The 22,341-nt window shown below is 43.9% G+C and overlaps 1 protein-coding gene across 1 annotated transcript in view; it reads left to right on the forward strand.

The window, feature by feature from the left end:
* Positions 1-22,341, forward strand: part of kiaa1109 (KIAA1109) — a 347,797-nt gene that overhangs the window by 223,262 nt on the left and 102,194 nt on the right. The window contains exons 56-58 of the mRNA XM_084310762.1: positions 806-903; positions 12,188-12,376; positions 19,570-19,738. Coding sequence (XP_084166888.1) covers positions 806-903; positions 12,188-12,376; positions 19,570-19,738 — 456 coding nt within the window. The remainder of the gene's footprint in view (positions 1-805; positions 904-12,187; positions 12,377-19,569; positions 19,739-22,341) is intronic.

Here is a 22,341-nt window from a genome sequence, read left to right on the forward strand (position 1 = left end):
CTACACGTCATCTGATGTTGACCGGAGGGGCGAGGGGGCGTTTATAATTCCGTGGGCAGCGTTATACCATTCATCTAATGTGGGTCATATGTTCATCAGATCAGTTAGTATCGAACACGGAAATATTACACGCTAAAACTCACCCCAGTCTCCGCGGGCCGTTGGGCGATCAGCGTGGGGTAGACAGTTTTCCATTATGGGATGTAAAAATACCCGGTCCATTTCCAGGTTGTATAATTGTATATACGTCCAAATCATGTTGTTTATCGAGTTATTGGCAACGGATCGCTATGTATTGTGTCAAGATGGAGTCGCGGGAGCTATAGAGAGTGGCCGGAAGTAATATGGGTGATCAGCACTTCATCCACATCACTTCCTGTTTGGCGCTTCTGCCGATCGGCCACCAGATGGCGCTCTTGAACTGCTAGAGGATTGAGATGAGCTCAGAACTGTGTGTGAAGGCTGCAGAGGGAAAATATGATTCCGATCACAGATTTTTGAAATATTGATATCAAAGACGAGTTACGGCATCCTCGGCAACTTGAGCATGGCTAGGAAAGACGCCTAAACACGTTTTCGGCACTTAAAGTGTTAATAAAAAAAAATTAACATACGTGAATGGTTCTTTGTGTGAGCTCTACATTTCTTTTATAAATTCTTTTAATGTTTGTATTGTTTTTATATCGTATTTTGTACTTTGACGGTGTATAATATTTGTAATAATATTATAATTATACACTATTATTACAGACTCCTAATCTTTGGAGGTTTTCCATGTTATACACTGTACTGTGTGTGTTTTCAGGAGGAGAACAGCCTATCCCACTGTGGAATGAATATGATATCTCCACGGACACCGACAAGCCCAAGATCCTCCTCTATTCGCTTAACCTCAAGTTTAAGGTATTAACACATTCTGTGCCACGCCTCTTCCCGGGAAACGGCTATGCGATGCCACCCATTAAACCAATGTAGTCCGTCACCTTGTTTGTAGAGCTATAACTATATTCTATATTATAGCTATGGATACAATACTATAGTCATTTGACATTGGGTTTCTTCCGGTCAAGATGCAAAAAAGAAATAATTTTTCCATCCATAAGTTCCCGTTTTATACCTTGGTGAATATGAGTGTTATTTTGGAATGATCCGGGCCAATTCCTGAGAAGCTGGTTATAAGCCGCAATGTGTATTATACCGAATCCATTCACGTTTTGTCCCTACACACGCTACAATTAAAAAATCAAATGCATATGATCGGTATTATGTTCCATCATGAATGCATGAAAGGGTGGGGGGGGGGGGGGGTTGTTTTTCAATGCTTTGATCGTCACCAACGGAATACGTTATGGAGTAGCATTACACACATACGCTCGGTTCGCAATGAAAACATTGGATCAACGCAAGATTGATACCATATAGCCCTTACCTTGACTAGGATGTACCCCAAAAAGAATATTCCAATTATCTGATCGCCATTCCAAGTATTGATGTCTATCGTTTTGCCAACATAATCCAACACAGAATTCCCAGTGTGCATTTTTCAGGCAACACACAGCTCCCTGAGATTGAATAGGGTATTAAAAAAAAAAAAAACAGAAACGAGAATTCTCGTCAACGGCACTGAATGTGTAAAAAGGCTGTCCAGTGTCCTTCAGTCCATTAGTACACGATGGCTCTTCATGACAGCTGTTAAACCTCGGTTTCAATCCACAAGGGACAAAAGATCAGGTTGAAAAAACCCTCAGCTCGGAACTAGGCAAAATCTGCATATGGCTCGCTGATAACAAACTATCATTACACATGGGCAAAACAGAGTCCATTCTCTTCGGTTCAAATAACAAACTCAGCAAGACCGACGGCTTCTCAGTTACAGTGGGTGACAATATTGTCACAAGGAAAGATGAAATTACCTACCTGGGTTCCATCCTAGAGGCAAATCTTTCCTGTGACAAAATGGCATCCAATGTAATAAAAAAAGTCAACCAACAAACTAGATTCTTGTACCGGAGCTCCTCTCTGGTAAACAAGAATACCCTGAAGACTCTGGCAGGAGCACTTATTCAAGGGTACTACGACTATGCTTGCACCTCATGTAGACTAGGCAGAATTTCAGAAAATGTGCTTGTATAAAGTGCTGAAGGCATTTCGTGTTTATTTTTGGTACACAACATTGCTAGGGGTATTAAGGGGTGCTGAATCCAAATTTGCTGTATACCAAGCTCAAAAATGTCAAATAAGGCCTCAAAATTGAGAAATCCAACATGGCCGCCAGCACCAGGCCCTCTCTCCACAAAAACAGGTGCTAAACCCACAGTTTTTATTCTACTGACATGAAACTTTGCACAGAACATCTGCACCTATGGAGGAAGAGAGTAGGAATATAGCTGGGGTGCAACCATGAGTAACAGGGTGTGTTTGACTGGCTAACTGTAATATTTGTATAGGTGAGGATAAAAAAAATGACATTTATTCAGTGTTTGCAGGAATACGACAGCAATTTGGTAATAACTGTACAGTGTAGGACACCAACATTAGAATCCCCCAAGTCTTAGCTTTCTTCAGGCACCAAGTTTATGCAAGTAGCTCTTATAGATCTGGATATATAAGCATTTTAATGTAAGCATGCTGTTTTAGGCGAATTTTCTAAAAAGAAATGGTGGGGCTTAATGAGTTAAGTGTGACTACACCAGTGATGCCACAGATTACTTGTAAAAGTAATCCGATTACTGATTACTGATTACTCCTTTAAAAAGTAATCCAAGTTACTTTACTGATTACTTGATTATCAGAGTAACTTAGTTACTTTGAAAGTAACTAGGTTACGAAGTCGCCGTCGTTCCCGTTTTTTTTTTAAACGCTTTATTGAAAGTGCATAAATTGTTTTTAACTTGTTTCTCTGCACATAACGTAAATTGTTAAACTAGTGCTTCAGCTTCTGTACCATCAAGTATGGTAAAGCAACAGTCTATGATGCTCACAGCATTAGAGCAGCCAGCCAGTGGTTTTACAAAACCAGTGTATCCATTCACATCTAACAAATGCAGGCTGAACTATTCAATTATATCAACTGTAACTATTAAATTGTTTTTATAAATGTCTCTCTATAAACATACAATCAGTCTCTCTTTAACATGTAAATTAACTGTAAATCTGGCAAATAAGAGCTTTTGCTCTGCCACCATCAAATATACATTAATCAAAAGGGAAAGAAACAATCTCTCTCTTTTGCTGTTTGGCTGGCCTCCGAGTCCTCCTGTACCTAGTCGAAGCGTCGGCTAGTGTTGTGATTCCAGATGCTTTCAATGCAATTGGATGTGCTGTTTTTAGCGGTAGACAGTATTTTGTTTCCTCCGCATATGAACGTGAAGTAGTGACGTTTAGACAAGCGTTTTTGGGATGGAAGTCTGAACAGAAACTCACTTTTAATTTTGCCAAGCGTTTTGGGGTGGAATTCTCCGACGACGGAGCCCTGCTGTCACACGATTGGCGCATATGTCACATGACGTGCTGTGAAGACCCGCCCTACTCTGCCTCTGATTCGCAGACTGTGGATGGGGAATGTGATTGTACCAAAGCAGAGTCACTCACAGACAGAGTGTCCAGTCACGCCGCGGGACACATTCTTGTGTAACCCTTTCACTGCCACACTACGTCACTCCCAAAAGAAAAACAGCTCAAAATGTATTTTTGACTGTCGAAAACGAAATAAAATACTGCATTCCGCCTGCATTATGAATTTATGATGAGATAGTAACGAAATAGTAATGCACAGCCACTTGGACAAGTAACTGCAATCAGATTACTGGCTTTTAAAGATTAACGCGTTAGATTACTATTTTCGGGGGAAAGTAATCAGATTACAATAACGCGTTACTTAGTAACGCGTTACCGGCATCACTGGACTACACAAGGTACAAACCTGAATTAAATGTGCTTTTGTAAGTTTTCTTACATACATCAACAAGGACGTAGTCACACCGGAGATTCAAGAATCCATACTTGGCGCAGAACACCTTGGACAGGCACAACTGAACATGTTTGTGGACAAACGTTTGTGTGAACCTCCAGATAGTGACCAGCACCAGAACCTGAAATCACCCATTCGAAAGAACAAAGCCAAGACATTTGCCTCTTTGTATGAAGTTGTGCAACTTTCCAAGAACAAGCAAAACACCATCAAAGGCAGATTCTACAAAGGCTCATCACAGCTTACAGAGCAGGTCGTAAGGTAGACCTTGACAATATCCTCCAGCATGAGCTCATGCCCATCACGCCATCTCTGGCCACAACTAACGGGAGTCTACATTCCACCAACAAGTCTGTGTTAGAAAATATACTGACGAAACAAGTTAAAACCCCTGCAGATCTTACCCTTCAGGGACCCAGCTGCCGGTCATTGATGGCCAAGCTCTGGTAATGGCACTCAGAAAGCCACCTGACACTACAACATTTGGTGACTATGCCAACAAGTTCACTGACACCGTGTTGAAGATGGGAGCAAAATACCAGAGGGTAGATGTCGTCTTTGACAGATACCATGACCAATCCATCAAAACAGGCACAAGGGTGAAACGCAAACAGCGCCACAGACCAGTACGTCGTGAAATCAAAAACAAGTCTGTTCCACTTCCTGCCGATTGGTCGAGCTTCATGGCCCTTGAAGACAACAAATCAGATATCGCTCAACTACTCTCAAACCACCTGATAGAACACAGCCCGGATGATGAACCTGTAGTTGTAGTATCAGAGAGGTTTGCTGAAGCGACAACTGTCAAGTCAACAGATCCAGATCTTGAAGTCTCCTCTCTGAGTGCTGACCATGAGGAAGCTGATACACGTCTGATTTTCTCATCCAGGCTCCAGTGGAAACAATCGTCGTGTCAGCGCGTGACACAGATGTGCTGCTTCTACTCTTGGCTCACTATGACAGAATCCGATGTACGCATCTCTACATGAAAGCTGGATCTCTACATCTCTACATCCACCTGCAAGACTGTATACTCTAGACTGTTTGTCGTTAACAGAATTGTGAACATAATGCCTATAACAGAGAGAAAAAAAGGAATGAAGGAACAGAATAAATCACTGTAAGGACAATTGTATCATGTGTTCGAATATACTTGTACGGGAGCTGGCTATAATCTTTTAATTATCTTTTACTCTATTCTATTCAGGAAGAGTCACATGGCATGTATCGAAGCATGCAACTGTAAGAAAGTCAACATCTGCCGGAACACTGAGGAATAGTGTGAATAAGCTGTCACTGTAAGGATTACTGTAACAAGTATTCAAACGTACAGAGGAAGATTCCGGTAAAAAGCGGGAAGGTGGAATAGCTTTCATGTTGAACAACAATTGGTGTGATCCAGGCAACGTGAAGGAGCTTTCAAACCACTGCTCCCCAAACCTGGAGTATATATCCATCAAGTGCCGGCCATTCTTTCTCCCGAGAGAATTAACGTTGGTCATTCTGATCGGAGTGTATATTCCACCACAAGCAAACACAGGCGACGCGCTCTCCAAGCTCCACAACGAAGTAAACAAGCTCCAAGCAGCTAACGTAGACGCTGCTATTGTGGTTGTGGGTGATTTCAATAGCGCTAATCTGAGAAAAGTGCTGCCAAAATTCTACCAGCATGTGACTTCTTCTACCAGAGGCGGGAATATTTTAGACCATTGCTACTCGCAATTTAAGAGCGGTTAAAAATCACATGCTGCCAGTCCTTTCGGCAAGTCAGATCACAACGCCATCTTTCTTGTACCGCAGTATAAACAAAGTCTCAAGCGCATTCCTGTAGTATCGCGAGAGGTGAAGCGCTGAACGGTGGCGTCGGAGGAGACGCTCCAAGCTGCACTAGAATGTACAGACTGGGGGGTGTTCCGCGATAACAGATAATATTAATGACTACACGGAAACAGTGCTGGATTTTGTTTGTACTTTGGTAGAAGAAACAATCCCCTCTACCACAATTAGAGTTTACCCAAACCAAAAGCCCTGGGTAGACAAATCCGTCCGTGAAGCTCTGAAGGCGCGCACCTCAGCATACAACGCCAGGCTTGTGACAGGCAACATGAATGACCACAAGGTGGTGAGATACAATGTTAGGAGGACAGTAATAGAAGCAAAAAGGTGCTACAGGGATTCAATTGAACTTCAATATGAACAGGCTGACTCTAGAGCTATGTGGCAGGGCCTCAGAACGATGACAGATTACAAAGGCACCTCCCTCAAACTGAACAGTGACATCCAACTGGCAAATGATCTCAATACCTTCTATGCGAGGTTTGAGGCTGGGAATAACAGCACCAGCCTACAAACCACTGCAATGGAGGAGGGGGGGGGGCACTGCTGATGGAGACTCAGTGTTCAGGATAACAGAACATGAGGTGAGGAGGACGTTTAAGAAAGTGAATATCAGGAAGGCAGCAGGTCCGGACGGTATCCCCGGCCGCGTCCTAAAAGTCTGTGCCGACCAACTGGCCCCGGTATTCACTGACATATTTAACCTGTCCTTAGAACAGGCTGTCATCCCCACCTGTCTGAAGAAGTCCACCATTATCCCTGTACCCAAAAAATCCAAGCCAGCTTGCCTCAACGACTACCGCCCTGTAGCTCTCACCTCCATAGCCATGAAGTGCTTTGAGAAGCTAGTGAAGGGCTACATCTGTTCCTCCCTCCCCATCAACCTGGACCCCCTGCAATTTGCATACCGCCCCAACAGGTCCACAGAGGACGCCATAGCCCATGTGCTGCACACAGCAGCATCACACATGGACAAGAGGCAGGGGAACTATGTGAGAATGCTACTGTATTCATCGACTACAGCTCAGCATTCAATACCATAGTCCCCTCCAAACTCATAGCCAAGCTCAGGGACCTGGGCTTGAACTATGACCTCTGCCAGTGGGTCTTGGACTTCCTGACGGGCAGACCCCAGGTGGTGAGAGCAGGCAACTGCACCTCCTCATCCAGCACTCTCAACATAGGGGCCCCCCAGGGCTGTGTCCTGAGTCCCCTCCTCCACTCCCTGTACACACGACTGTGTGGCACAGCGGAACAACAACACAATCATCAAATTTGCTCACGACACAGTAGTGGTGGGCCTGATCTCTGCAAACGATGAGAGGGCCTAACTGGAAGAGGTTAAGGTTCTAGCGGGATGGTGTCAAGAGAACAGCCTCTCCCTGAACATCAGCAAAACAAAGGAGATGATTGTGGACTTTAGGAGGTCGGGGTCAGGGACTACAGCCCCCTCAGCATCGACGGGGCACCGGTTGAGAGAGTGAACAGTTTTAAGTACCTCAGAGTCCACATATCCGAGGACTTGACATGGACCACACACATTGACAGTGTTATCAAGAAGGCACGACAACGCCTCTACTTCCTTAGGCGCTTAAGGAAGTTCAACGTGAGTCAGAAGATCCTCAAGAACTTCTACTCATGCACAATAGAGAGCATCCTGACTGGCAATATCACCTCCTGGTTTGGGAATAGCACTGCACAAGACCGCAGCAGACTACAGAGAGTGGCCCGTTCAGCCGAACGCACAATTGAAGGTGGGCTTCCCACTCTCCAAGACATTTACAACAAGCGGTGCATGGGCAAGGCTAAGAGAATAATCAAAGACTCCAGCCACTCAAACAACTGCCTCTTTGAACTGCTGCGATCAGGCAAGCGATACCGGAGTCTCCATGGCAAGCACAGAGAGACTCAGAAGGTGCTTCTATCCCCAGGCCATCAGGATGCTCAATGAATGAACAATGAACAATAAGCAAACCATCAACACACCCACAGCGCACATACACTCACTTAAATAAACAACACACTGTATCACCCACTTTACCACTTTAGACACAATTTACACTTTATATTTATATTTATATTATTGGTAAGGAAATTGCACATCATTCTCATTCCTTATTGCACCTCACCACTACAAGGTGGCACCACAAGCTAAGCTATACCTCACCATTTTTGTACCAGCTGTACATACTGTATATATAGAAACACTGAACAATTTTGTTGTTACACTTGTTTACGTACTTGACTTCTTGACTTTCTATTTTATACTTATTATACTTATTTTATACTATCTTGTTATTATCTAGCACACTCTCAGGAGCAACACAGAAAGAAACATTTCATGCAAAGTATTCTGTATTCTGTATGATAACTAATAAAGAAACTTGAACCTTCACTTATATTGATATGGTAAAATAATATTTTTATTTTATTATATTATAATCTATTCTATTCTATTCTGGAAAAGTGGCATTGGATGAATCATGCAACTGCAAGACACCTGCGACACCTGCCTGAATACGATTGATGACTGACAATAAATTACTGTACCTAAGCTACTGTACGCATATTAAGGACTATCTAATTTGCATAAATGACATGTTGATTAAAAAAAATCAAGAGAAAATAGTTTGATGAATAAATCCATGGCCTGGGATCATCCTGCTTTTCTTTCTTATTTGGTTGATGAGTTATGCATCAATAACGACCACCGTTTCTGCTATAAATATGAGTTTCAAGCAACATTTTCACAACTGATCTAAAATCAGGATATGATTTTAAATTCCTCATGTATGCAAACATATAAAAACACATTTCATTCATGTTTCTACCTTGTTTAGTCAAAAAGATATGCACTTAAATAGATTTCAGCCTGGCGCTGGCGGCCATGTTGGATTTGGTTGAGGCCTTATTTGACATTTTTGAGCTTGGTATACAGCAGATTTGGATTCAGCACCCCTTAATACCCCTAGAAATGTTGTGTACCAAAAATAAACACGAAATGCCTTCAGGGTTATGATTTTCTGAAAATTTACCCTGTCTAATGGTACCAAAGCACCTCAAAGGCGCTAAAAACAAGATTACAAACATCACAAAAAAAACGGGTCAGACTTCTACTTGACCTTACCCCTAGAACCCACCTCACCCCTGCCCACTTTGACAACCTAGGATGGCTTAGAGTAGACGACAGAGTACAGCAACTTGCAATGGGCCTGGTCTACAAGATACACTATACGACTAAGGTACCCATGTACATGTCAAAATACTTCCCAAAGGTCAGTGAATACCACGACCACAACACCAGAGGAAGCTCAACAAATCATGTTAAACCCAGATTCGGCTCAAACAAGGGACTAAACACGTTTCACAATTATGCCACATCAATGTGGAACGCCCTACCCAAAGCTGTAAAGGAATGTGAATCCCTACCCACATTCAAAACCGCTCTTAAAGAGCACCTACGGGAGGCTGCAATTCTAAACTGGCCACCGTAAATGTCCAAACCCCCCCACCCCCACCCCCTCCTAATAGACAGTCTCCTCCCCACCGCATGTATATATTCTCTCCCCGCCGTATGTATATTTCTCTCCCACCCACCCCCTCCAAATGTACAGTCTCCTCCCCACCGTATGTATATATTCTCTCCCCACCGTATGTATATTTCTCTCCCACCCACCCACCCCCTCCTAATGTCTCCTCCCCATCATATGTATATATTCTCTGTTAGGATCTATGGGTAACAGTAATGTATATTTTCATATCGTATATGTCACAAATGTAACAGTACTAAATACCTGTATGTCATGTATGTCCCTATGCCATAAATGTCATGTATGTTGTGTATGTCATAAATGTCACTATGAATTGAAAATGGGGGACCCTGATGTAAACAAGACAAACGTCTTTCTCTGGTCTGCATCCCCTTAACAATTGTGTGTATTGAGCCGTACTGTGTTGTACCCATTCTGCAATCTGTTAAATAAAGTTTTCATTCATTCACAAAGCTGTCGAGATTGAACAAATGTCATACTCTTCTTCCATGTATTAGAACGTACTGAGGAATCTATCAAAAGGAAGAGTCATCACATCTGAATTCCAGCATTCTATGCTCTGCTTGGTGTCAGACTTTGGTGCCAGTTCTATTGAAGCCTGTATTAAAATTAGGGCTGGGACTTTATCGCATTAATTTAGATTAATTAACTACAGAAAGAATTAAGTAAAAAATTAAATTGATGCATTTAGTCACATGATGATTTTTCTTTATTGTGTAAGAAATAAGAATTAGGGCTGTCAGTTTATTGCATTAATTAAATTAATTTATTACACAGCAAATTATTGCATTATGAAAATTAACTCAATGTATTTAAAAAAATTATTTAAATGTTTTTTTTATTTATTTATTTAAAAAAAAAAGTTTTAAATCTCATTAATTCCATTAAAACATAGAATAAACATTTACAGACTTTTTTTTTAAATAGTCCATTTGCATGTTCTTGGTATCTGATTCTAGGGACATCGGTGGATCTCAGGCAATGTATTCCCAGTGTCAGAAATACTGTGTCTGGTGCGGCTGGGTAGCGCAGTGGAGAATGCACTCGCCTACCACCGCAGAGACTGGGTTCGAATCCAGGTGTCGGCGGTACTTCCGGCTTGGTCAGTCGTCCCTACTAACACAATTGCCCGTGTTAGCGGGTGGGAAGCCGGCCGGGTATGTGTGTGTCCTGGTCGTTGTAAACTGCGGTTCCTACTGGTCGGTCGGGCGCCTGTTCAGCAGGAAGGGGATCGGGGGGAAATAGCGTGAACCTCCGCATGCGTTACATTCCCCCAGTGAGACTCCCCGCTGTCAGGTGAAAAGAAGTGGCTGGCTGACTCCACATGTATCGGAGGAGGCATGTGGTAGTCTTCACCCTCCCTAGGCTGACAGTGGGGCAATGCGCGCAATGACCAGGAAAGGAATTGGCATAACGACTAAATTGGGATGGGAGAAAAATACAGAAAAAAGCTAGAACAAAAAATAGATAAAAAGAAATACTGTGTCTGTTACTAGGCTTGAGTAAATTGTAATGAACCAAATGAGTATCAATTCAATTCTTTCTTATTAAAATAATGTTTTGACTGTGAATAACACCATGCTAAAATTTACCAGACCTGAAAAATCTAAGCAAATTAATAAAGGGAAGATGATTAAACAGAAGGTTTTGTAGATACAGTACTGAATTCTGCCATCCGGACACATGCTATTTGAAATATGGTTATAGAATATAAAATATCAGGCCTAAAATGGTTATGCGATTAAAATGCGATTAATTAGATTAATTAATTACAAATCCTGTAATTAATTAGATACATTTTTAATCGCCTGACAGCACTAATAAGAATGTTACCTTTCAAAGGAGACCAGACTCATGCATGTGCTATAAGTATAAAGTATAAAAAAATCACATAACTTTTTTTCTTATTCTGGTTTGTTCATAAAAAATATTTAAATCAGAAATTGAGATCAATCAAGAGTTTTTTTTTCCAATGGTCAACTGTTCTGGAATGTACTTGAAAGTACTGCATTTTACTTTTACCTCGAAAGTGCTTGAGTTTACAAAAGGTCCTTTGCGCTATATATATTATTCCTAAAATTGCTGCACTTTGTTAAAAATTGCATTAATCTGTTGGTCTGTGTAGTAGCTAAAACAGGATTTTGCTGCTTAAACGTAATTATAATGTATATTCATTGATTCACTCATATACCAACATTTATTTGAATTGAAAATTTTTGCTTTTCGCATCAAATATTGATATGCGATTAAAATGTGATTAATTTCGATTAATTAACTATAAAGTCTCAAATGAATTCGATAAAACATTTTAATCGAGTCCCACCACTAATTAAAATGTAAAATATACAAGCTATCTGAGGAAATATACATCAACCAATCAAACGTTAGCTAGTCGCAACAAATTGATGATGATTCTGACGTCTGAGTTAAAAACCTGTTTAAATGACATCATCATAAACGAGGAGATGGCTGATGTTCAAACTGAGAGGGCTGAGAATCGTTGTTGGAAAATGTTTCATTACCAATTCTAACTACTTCAGATTTTATACCAGTATTCAGACAAAAAAAAAACACCCCCAATACCTCCGTTTGTTGAATGAAATGATGCATCATGCAAAATAGTAAACAATTTTGCTTTTCCAATCGGAATCAGACCATGTTCAGTTGATGTCTTCAGTAAAAATCATAAACTAGGAGGAAACTCAAGCTCGTATTGCAAGAATGAAACTTTTCATAGCACTTCAATTACATTTCGATGCCATATCGATGCCATCGGTATGAACAATCGGTATTGTTCAATCATTCTGGTGTTGAATACATATTTCTTCAGGGCATCCAGATGACGGCCACCACTCCCTCCATGCGGGCGGTGCGCTTCGAGACGGGCCTGATCGAGCTGGAGCTGTCCAACAGGATCCACTGTAAGACTCAGCCCGGCGGCAGCAGTAGCTACCTCAAACTGTTCGGCAAATGCCAGGTGGACCTCAACCTCGCCCTCGGTCAGATCGTAAAGCACCAGGTAGTTACCACAACACCGGGACCCCTGCTCCTTTAGTGTCTCCTGCTCCTTTAGTGTCTCCTGCTCCTTTAGTGTCTCCTGCTCCTTTAGCGTCTCCTGCTCCCCCTGCTCCTTTAGTGTCTCCTGCTCCTTTAGTGTCTCCTGCTCCTTTAGTGTCTCCTGCTCCTTTAGTGTCTCCTGCTCCTATTAGTGTATCCTGCTCCTTTAGTGTCTCCTGCTCCTTTAGAGTCTCCTGCTCCTTTTAGTGTCTCCTGCTCCTTTAGTGTCTCCTGCTCCTCCTGCTCCTTTAGAGTCTCCTGCTCCTTTTAGTGTCTCCTGCTCCTTTAGTGTCTCCTGCTCCTTTAGTGTCTCCTGCTCCTTTAGTGTCTCCTGCTCCTTTAGTGTCTCCTGCTCCTTTAGTGTCTCCTGCTCCTTTAGTGTCTCCTGCTCCTTTAGTGTCTCCTGCTCCTTTAGTGTCTCCTGCTCCTTTTAGTGTCTCCTGCTCCTTTAGTGTCTCCTGCTCCTTTAGTGTCTCCTGCTCGTTTTAGTGTCTCCTGCTCCTTTAGTGTCTCCTGCTCCTTTAGTGTCTCCTGCTCCTTTTAGTGTCTCCTGCTCCTCCTGCTCCTTTAGTGTCTCCTGCTCCTTTTAGTGTCTCCTGCTCCTCCTGCTCCTTTAGAGTCTCCTGCTCCTTTTAGTGTCTCCTGCTCCTTTTAGTGTCTCCTGCTCATTTTAGTGTCTCCTGCTCCTCCTGCTCCTTTAGAGTCTCCTGCTCCTTTTAGTGTCTCCTGCTCCTTTTAGTGTCTCCTGCTCCTTTTAGTGTCTCCTGCTCCTTTTAGTGTCTCCTGCTCCTCCTGCTCCTTTAGAGTCTCCTGCTCCTTTTAGTGTCTCCTGCTCCTTTTAGTGTCTCCTGCTCCTTTTAGTGTCTCCTGCTCCTTTTAGTGTCTCCTGCTCCTCCTGCTCCTTTAGTGTCTCCTGCTCCTTTTAGAGTCTCCTGCTCCCTTTAGTGTCTCCTGCTCCTTTAGTGTCTCCTGCTCCTCCTGCTCCTTTTAGTGTCTCCTGCTCCTTTTAGTGTCTCCTGCTCCTCCTGCTCCTTTAGAGTATCCTGCTCCTTTTAGTGTCTCCTGCTCCTTTTAGAGTCTCCTGCTCCCTTTAGTGTCTCCTGCTCCTTTAGTGTCTCCTGCTCCTCCTGCTCCTTTAGTGTCTCCTGTTCCTTTAGTGTCTCCTGCTCCTTTAGTGTCTCCTGCTCCTTTAGTGTCTCCTGCTCCTTTAGTGTCTCCTGCTCCTTTTAGTGTCTCCTGCTCCTCCTGCTCCTTTAGTGTCTCCTGCTCCTTTAGTGTCTCCTGCTCCTTTAGTGTCTCCTGCTCCTTTTAGTGTCTCCTGCTCCTCCTGCTCCTTTTAGTGTCTCCTGCTCCTTTTAGTGTCTCCTGCTCCTCCTGCTCCTTTAGTGTCTCCTGCTCCTTTAGTGTCTCCTGCTCCTTTAGTGTCTCATGCTCCTTTTAGTGTCTCCTGCTCCTCCTGCTCCTTTAGTGTCTCCTGCTCCTTTAGTGTCTCCTGCTCCTTTTAGTGTCTCCTGCTCCTTTAGTGTCTCCTGCTCCTCCTGCTCCTTTAGTGTCTCATGCTCCTTTAGTGTCTCCTGCTCCTTTTAGTGTCTCCTGCTCCTTTTAGTGTCTCCTGCTCCTTTAGTGTCTCCTGCTCCTTTTAGTGTCTCCTGCTCCTTTTAGTGTCTCCTGCTCCTTTAGTGTATCCTGCTCCTTTAGTGTCTCCTGCTCCTTTAGTGTCTCCTGCTCCTATTAGTGTCTCCTGCTCCTATTAGTGTCTCCTGCTCCTTTTAGTGTCTCCTGCTCCTTTAGTGTATCCTGCTCCTTTTAGTGTCTCCTGCTCCTTTAGTGTCTCCTGCTCTTTTAGTGTCTCCTGCTCCTTTAGTGTCTCCTGCTCCTTTAGTGTCTCCTGCTCCTTTTAGTGTCTCCTGCTACTTTAGTGTCTCCTGCTCCTTTAGTGTCTCCTGCTCCTTTAGTGTCTCCTGCTCCTTTAGTGTCTCCTGCTCCTCCTGCTCCTTTTAGTGTCTCCTGCTCCTTTAATGTCTCCTGCTCCTTTTAGTGTCTCCTGCTCCTTTAGTGTCTTCTGCTCCTTTAGTGTCTCCTGCTCCTTTAGTGTCTCCTGCTCCTTTTAGTGTCTCCTGCTCCTTTAGTGTCTCCTGCTCTTTTAGTGTCTCCTGCTCCTTTTAGTGTCTCCTGCTCCTTTAGTGTTTCCTGCTCCTTTTAGTGTCTCCTGCTCCTTTAGTGTCTCCTGCTCCTTTTAGTGTCTCCTGCTCCTTTAGTGTCTCCTGCTCCTTTAGTGTCTCCTGCTCCTTTTAGTGTCTCCTGCTCCTTTATTGTGTCCTGCTCCTTTAGTGTCTCCTGCTCCTTTAGTGTCTCCTGCTCCTTTTAGTGTCTCCTGCTCCTTTTAGTGTCTCCTGCTCCTTTTAGTGTCTCCTGCTCCTTTAGTCCTTTTAGTGTCTCCTGCTCATTTAGTGTCTCCTGCTCCTTTAGTGTCTCCTGCTCCTTTTAGTGTCTCCTGCTCCTTTTAGTGTCTCCTGCTCCTTTAGTGTCTCCTGCTCCCCCTGCTCCTTTTAGTGTCTCCTGCTCCTTTAGTGTCTCCTGCTCCCCCTGCTCCTTTAGTGTCTCCTGCTCCTCCTGCTCCTTTAGTGTCTCCTGCTCCTTTAGTGTCTCCTGCTCCTTTAGTGTCTCCTGCTCCTTTTAGTGTCTCCTGCTCCTTTTAGTGTCTCCTGCTCCTTTTAGTGTCTCCTGCTCCTTTAGTGTCTCCTGCTCCTTTAGTGTCTCCTGCTCCTTTTAGTGTCTCCTGCTCCTCCTGCTCCTTTAGAGTATCCTGCTCCTTTTAGTGTCTCCTGCTCCTTTTAGTGTCTCCTGCTCCTTTAGTGTCTCCTGTTCCTTTAGTGTCTCCTGCTCCTTTAGTGTCTCCTGCTCCTTTAGTGTCTCCTGCTCCTTTAGTGTCTCCTGCTCCTTTTAGTGTCTCCTGCTCCTTTAGAGTCTCCTGCTCCTCCTGTTCCTTTAGTGTCTCCTGCTCCTTTAGTGTCTCCTGCTCCTTTAGTGTCTCCTGCTCCTTTTAGTGTCTCCTGCTCCTTTAGAGTCTCCTGCTCCTCCTGTTCCTTTAGTGTCTCCTGCTCCTTTTAGTGTCTCCTGCTCCTTTTAGTGTCTCCTGCTCCTTTAGTGTCTCCTGCTCCTCCTGTTCCTTTAGTGTCTCCTGCTCCTTTAGTGTCTCCTGCTCCTCCTGCTCCTTTTAGTGTCTCCTGCTCCTTTAGTGTCTCCTGCTCCTTTAGGTTCTCCTGCTCCTTTTAGTGTCTCCTGCTCCTTTTAGTGTCTCCTGCTTTAGTGTCTCCTGCTCCTTTAGTGTCTCCTGCTCCTTTAGTGTCTCCTGCTCCTTTTAGTGTCTCCTGCTCCTTTAGTGTCTCCTGCTCCTTTTAGAGTCTCCTGCTCCTTTTAGTGTCTCCTGCTCCTTTAGTGTCTCCTGCTCCTTTAGTGTCTCCTGCTCGTTTTAGTGTCTCCTGCTCCTTTAGTGTCTCCTGCTCCTTTAGTGTCTCCTGCTCCTTTAGTGTCTCCTGCTCCTCCTGCTCCTTTAGAGTCTCCTGCTCCTTTTAGTGTCTCCTGCTCCTTTAGTGTCTCCTGCTCCTTTAGTGTCTCCTGCTCCTTTAGTGTCTCCTGCTCCTCCTGCTCCTTTACTGTCTCCTGCTCCTTTAGTGTCTCCTGCTCCTTTAGTGTCTCCTGCTCCTCCTGCTCCTTTAGTGTCTCCTGCTCCTTTAGTGTCTCCTGCTCCTCCTGCTCCTTTAGTGTCTCCTGCTCCTTTAGTGTCTCCTGCTCCTTTAGTGTCTCCTGCTCCTTTAGAGTCTCCTGCTCCTTTAGAGTCTCCTGCTCCTTTAGTGTCTCCTGCTCCTTTAGTGTCTCCTGCTCCTTTTAGTGTCTCCTGCTCCTTTTAGTGTCTCCTGCTCCTTTAGCGTCTCCTGCTCCTTTAGTGTCTCCTGCTCCTCCTGCTCCTTTAGTGTCTCCTGCTCCTCTAGTGTCTCCTGCTCCTTTTAGTGTCTCCTGCTCCTTTTAGTGTCTCCTGCTTTAGTGTCTCCTGCTCCTTTAGTGTCTCCTGCTCCTTTAGTGTCTCCTGCTCCTTTTAGTGTCTCCTGCTCCTTTAGTGTCTCCTGCTCCTTTTAGAGTCTCCTGCTCCTTTTAGTGTCTCCTGCTCCTTTAGTGTCTCCTGCTCCTTTAGTGTTTCCTGCTCGTTTTAGTGTCTCCTGCTCCTTTAGTGTCTCCTGCTCCTTTAGTGTCTCCTGCTCCTTTAGTATCTCCTGCTCCTTTAGAGTCTCCTGCTCCTTTAGAGTCTCCTGCTCCTTTTAGTGTCTCCTGCTCCTTTAGTGTCTCCTGCTCCTTTAGTGTCTCCTGCTCCTTTAGTGTCTCCTGCTCCTCCTGCTCCTTTACTGTCTCCTGCTCCTTTAGTGTCTCCTGCTCCTTTAGTGTCTCCTGCTCCTTTAGTGTCTCCTGCTCCTCCTGCTCCTTTAGTGTCTCCTGCTCCTTTAGTGTATCCTGCTCCTTTAGTGTCTCCTGCTCCTTTAGAGTCTCCTGCTCCTTTAGTGTCTCCTGCTCCTCCTGCTCCTTTAGTGTCTCCTGCTCCTTTAGTGTCTCCTGCTCCTTTAGTGTCTCCTGCTCCTTTTAGTGTCTCCTGCTCCTTTAGCGTCTCCTGCTCCTTTAGTGTCTCCTGCTCCTCCTGCTCCTTTAGTGTCTCCTGCTCCTTTAGTGTCTCCTGCTCCTTTAGTGTCTCCTGCTCCTTTAGTGTCTCCTGCTCCTCCTGCTCCTTTAGTGTCTCCTGCTCCTTTAGTGTCTCCTGCTCCTTTAGTGTCTCCTGCTCCTCCTGCTCCTTTAGTGTCTCCTGCTCCTTTAGTGTCTCCTGCTCCTCCTGCTCCTTTAGTGTCTCCTGCTCCTTTAGTGTCTCCTGCTCCTTTAGTGTCTCCTGCTCCTCCTGCTCCTTTAGTGTCTCCTGCTCCTTTAGTGTCTCCTGCTCCTCCTGCTCCTTTAGTGTCTCCTGCTCCTTTAGAGTCTCCTGCTCCTTTAGAGTCTCCTGCTCCTTTAGTGTCTCCTGCTCCTTTAGTGTCTCCTGCTCCTTTTAGTGTCTCCTGCTCCTTTTAGTGTCTCCTGCTCCTTTAGCGTCTCCTGCTCCTTTAGTGTCTCCTGCTCCTCCTGCTCCTTTAGTGTCTCCTGCTCCTTTAGTGTCTCCTGCTCCTTTTAGTGTCTCCTGCTCCTTTTAGTGTCTCCTGCTTTAGTGTCTCCTGCTCCTTTAGTGTCTCCTGCTCCTTTAGTGTCTCCTGCTCCTTTTAGTGTCTCCTGCTCCTTTAGTGTCTCCTGCTCCTTTTAGAGTCTCCTGCTCCTTTTAGTGTCTCCTGCTCCTTTAGTGTCTCCTGCTCCTTTAGTGTTTCCTGCTCGTTTTAGTGTCTCCTGCTCCTTTAGTGTCTCCTGCTCCTTTAGTGTCTCCTGCTCCTTTAGTGTCTCCTGCTCCTTTAGTATCTCCTGCTCCTTTAGAGTCTCCTGCTCCTTTTAGTGTCTCCTGCTCCTTTAGTGTCTCCTGCTCCTTTAGTGTCTCCTGCTCCTCCTGCTCCTTTAGTGTCTCCTGCTCCTCCTGCTCCTTTACTGTCTCCTGCTCCTTTAGTGTCTCCTGCTCCTTTAGTGTCTCCTGCTCCTTTAGTGTCTCCTGCTCCTCCTGCTCCTTTAGTGTCTCCTGCTCCTTTAGTGTCTCCTGCTCCTCCTGCTCCTTTAGTGTATCCTGCTCCTTTTAGTGTCTCCTGCTCTTTTAGAGTCTCCTGCTCCTTTAGTGTCTCCTGCTCCTTTAGTGTCTCCTGCTCCTTTAGTGTCTCCTGCTCCTTTTAGTGTCTCCTGCTCCTTTAGCGTCTCCTGCTCCTTTAGTGTCTCCTGCTCCTCCTGCTCCTTTAGTGTCTCCTGCTCCTTTAGTGTCTCCTGCTCCTTTAGTGTCTCCTGCTCCTTTAGTGTCTCCTGCTCCTCCTGCTCCTTTAGTGTCTCCTGCTCCTTTAGTGTCTCCTGCTCCTTTAGTGTCTCCTGCTCCTCCTGCTCCTTTAGTGTCTCCTGCTCCTTTAGTGTCTCCTGCTCCTCCTGCTCCTTTAGTGTCTCCTGCTCCTTTAGTGTCTCCTGCTCCTTTAGTGTCTCCTGCTCCTCCTGCTCCTTTAGTGTCTCCTGCTCCTTTAGTGTGTCCTGCTCCTCCTGCTCCTTTAGAGTCTCCTGCTCCTTTAGTGTGTCCTGCTCCTTTAGTGTCTCCTGCTCCTCCTGCTCCTTTAGTGTCTCCTGCTCCTTTAGTGTGTCCTGCTCCTCCTGCTCCTTTAGTGTCTCCTGCTCCTTTAGTGTGTCCTGCTCCTTTAGAGTCTCCTGCTCCTTTAGTGTGTCCTGCTCCTCCTGCTCCTTTTAGGGCCACAATCACACATTGGCCCATGCCTACTAGACGCAAAGGATATCTGTTGTCCAGCAGTATGTTGTAGTGTTGTCACGATACCAACATTTTGACTTTGATACCGATAGGAAAGGTAATGTAATATATTATTAGATGACAGAACATGGAAAATTAGCTGCTGAGCTATATACTATAGCTAATGTCCATCAATATCTTCCTTTTGAATTTAATAGGTTCAGGAATCAGGATTGTTAGGAGAGAGGGAGAGACCCTTCCCTCACTATTTGATGCCTCTGAGCGTTCCCAGGGATCGCTTAGTTAGCGTTAGCAGCAGGTTAGCTTAGTTAGCGTTAGCAGCTACATTAGTTAAGGTTTTTAACAGGAATGGTGAGGATGCAAAGCATGTTAGACCATTAGACCTGTTGCTCGCAGAGTTTACATTACACATAGAAACAGCATTACTCATGAGAGGAGTTGTCATAGGGCTGTTCAACACAGGGCTGAATAGCTAGATGTCGTAGCTTCTCAAATTTAAGCTCCGCGCTGCTCTGTGTCTTATGAAATGACAATTGCACGTTGACACGCTCACTATGCAAAGCTATTACTCGCACACTGTGCTCCTAAATTATTTTTCCGGTTCGCACAAATATATTTTTAGGGGCAGATGCGAACATGAAATGGTCGCACTGTAGAGCCCTGAACTATATACCTATATAACTATTGTATTATTACCACCGGATCTTGGAATTTATCTTAACCCAACCCCTATCTCCCTCCTCCAGGTATACGAAGAAGCCGGCTCAGATTTCCACCAGGTGGCGTACTTCCGTACTCGAATTGGCCTCCGCAATGCCCTTCAGGAGGAGATCAGTGGCTCCTCGGACAAGGAGGCGGTACTCATCACGCTCAACAGGCCAATCGTATTTGCCCAGCCTGTTGCATTTGACAGAGGTATGGAGGACTAGTTTAAAATGTCCACGTTCCATCTCACATCCCAAAAGGCCAACTAGTTCTGTTCAGTGCATTCTCTGCCTATCTTACTTATATATCGTTAACTGATAATCCCTTGCAAAACCTTCTATCCTACCAAATGGAAATGGTCTAGGTATATAAATTATTAGCATTTGTTAGCAATGTTAGTGGAGCCATTTAGTTACAAATATGATTGGCTTCTCAAAATGGGTAACGTTATACCTTTAACACATTGGGTGCCACGCCCCCTTCCGGGAAGTGCATAGGCCTTGCTGCCCATTAACCCCATGTAAACACTCACCTTGTTTGTAGAGCTAAACCTATATTTTATATTATAGCTATGGATCTAATAACGCCGTTGATTGTCAGTGGGTTTCTTCCGGTCAACGTGCAAAAAACTGATTATTTTTTCATCTATACATTTCCGTTTTATACCGTGGTGAATATGAGTATAGTGGTAGAGTGATCCTGTGTAATTCCAGGGAACTCCATCAAAACAGCCCTTTAGTCAAATGCACTTATCACATTGCCGTTTTTCGCCTGATTATCTAATCATCCTGAAATCAACGCTAGATTATTAGTATTACCGGTATGTTTCCTCGTGCATACATGAAAGGGGGCTTGCAGCGGGGCGCACTTCCATGCTGTGATCACTGCCAATGGGACACAGCACACACACATACACACAGACACAGAGCAATTGCAGGGAAAAAAATATCAGATCAACGTAAGATCGGTAATATAGAGTCCTTACCTTGTCTCTGATGTAATACAAAAAAATAATCCAATTATCTGATCGCCATTCCAGATATCCAGAGCAATCCTGTCTCCGACGTTATCTGGCATTGCACATGAACGGGTGGGCTGGGTCAGTTGTCCAAGCCATCCCTACAATCGCTTGTTTTGCCGGAGTGTTGACCGCTTGCCATCTCAGACACATTCAGTACAGCATGCACAGGCTTCCCTGATTAATTATGAATGGCAATAGCGAATAAAAGAAATACCGAAACAGAAACGTAGATCTACGTTTCCGGCACTCAATGGTCGGGCCACAGAAACGTAGCACTACGTGAACGGCACAGAAAGTGTTAAACAGGAAATCATTCAAACCTTTAGTTCTCCTCGAAGACAAATTGAGGTTGCCCTCATTTACATTTGTGTTGAGATTACAATTAAGGATAAATAATTAAAACCGATGAGTATAAAGGTAGGAAAACATTGTAAAAAAGAAAAAACACTTATGCATCAATAGAATTGGGCATAGATAAAAATATAATAAAAACAATAAAATGCAGGCAAATCACAGATAAGAACAGAGTTAATATCAGTTAACACAATTACAAAATGTACCAGGGGGGTTTAAGATCGTGGCCCTAAACTGACCATAGAGAGAGTCGAATAAATGTATTGTTGTAGTAGTATATAGTGGTAATAGTACAACAAAATGAGGTGGCCATCTAACCAGAGTTCAAAGGCAGTGAAGTGCATTGTAGTAAACAGTATAACATGTGTATATATGTGAAAGCTACAGAATAAATATGGTAAGTTAATGTATGTACAGTACTATACGGTATATACTGTGGTACAAGTATGAACACATTAAGATAATAAACCAATCTAGTATATATATATGTATAATATGTGTGTAGTGTGTACAGTGTCATTATACAGTGTTATATGAATAAACTAAAGGTTCCATATAGGTAGTATAATGAAGGTAGGTATAAGTACAGTATAAGACGGATGTAGGCAGTAGATGAGTATGGATTTGAGTATAGAGCCGTTTGTTCCGCACCTCCTCCTACTCCTCCACTGAGAGCACTCCTCCAGAGGCCAATTCCAAGAATATGAATTATGAATATAATTTATCTGTTTAAAAGTGGTCCTGAGTTGTCATTCTATGACGAATAAAAATGCAATTACTGCTACAATTACAGTAGATAAAATGAATAAGCTGCCAGCGAATACCTATTATCTATTATATCATTCCTGTGGGTAAAACAGGACTTCCCCACGCTGTGTGACTCAACTGGGGACATGAAGAGTTCATTCATATTATTAAAAAAACGTTGAACTATAATGGTGAAAACCTAACGTCCCCTTATTTGCAACCATAGGCTAACACTTGGTTTTATATAATATCTCAAATGCAGTTCAATGTGCCTTTAAAAGAAAAATTATAATGATAATAACTTGTGCATACACAGTATACGCATCATGTCCGCTGCTTTATAGACATGTTCGCTGTATACAAACATACCATGTTCGAGCCAATCAGCAATACCAATTGAGTCACGTGACTAAGTTGCCCCCTACCTGCTGCGCTACAAAAGTATGATGGGCCTCTATGGAGAAACTATGACACTCCCCTGACTAAAAGTTGTTTCAAAGGAAAACGGCTGGATGTAATTTTGCCACTTGTCTTTCACCTTTTACATATCTAGCTTTGGCATGGATTGATTGTTTAGATCGCTAGCATGGCTAACAAATGCAAATATATTGTAGTCTGCCTCGTTGTTCTGACCAGGATTACGTTCCTTTTGCCCCCTTGATGCGCGCACACACTGAGTCTGCCGTATATA

This window comes from Notolepis coatsorum (genome assembly GCF_963971535.1).
Source record: "Notolepis coatsorum genome assembly, chromosome: 3".
NCBI lineage: Eukaryota > Metazoa > Chordata > Actinopteri > Aulopiformes > Paralepididae > Notolepis > Notolepis coatsorum.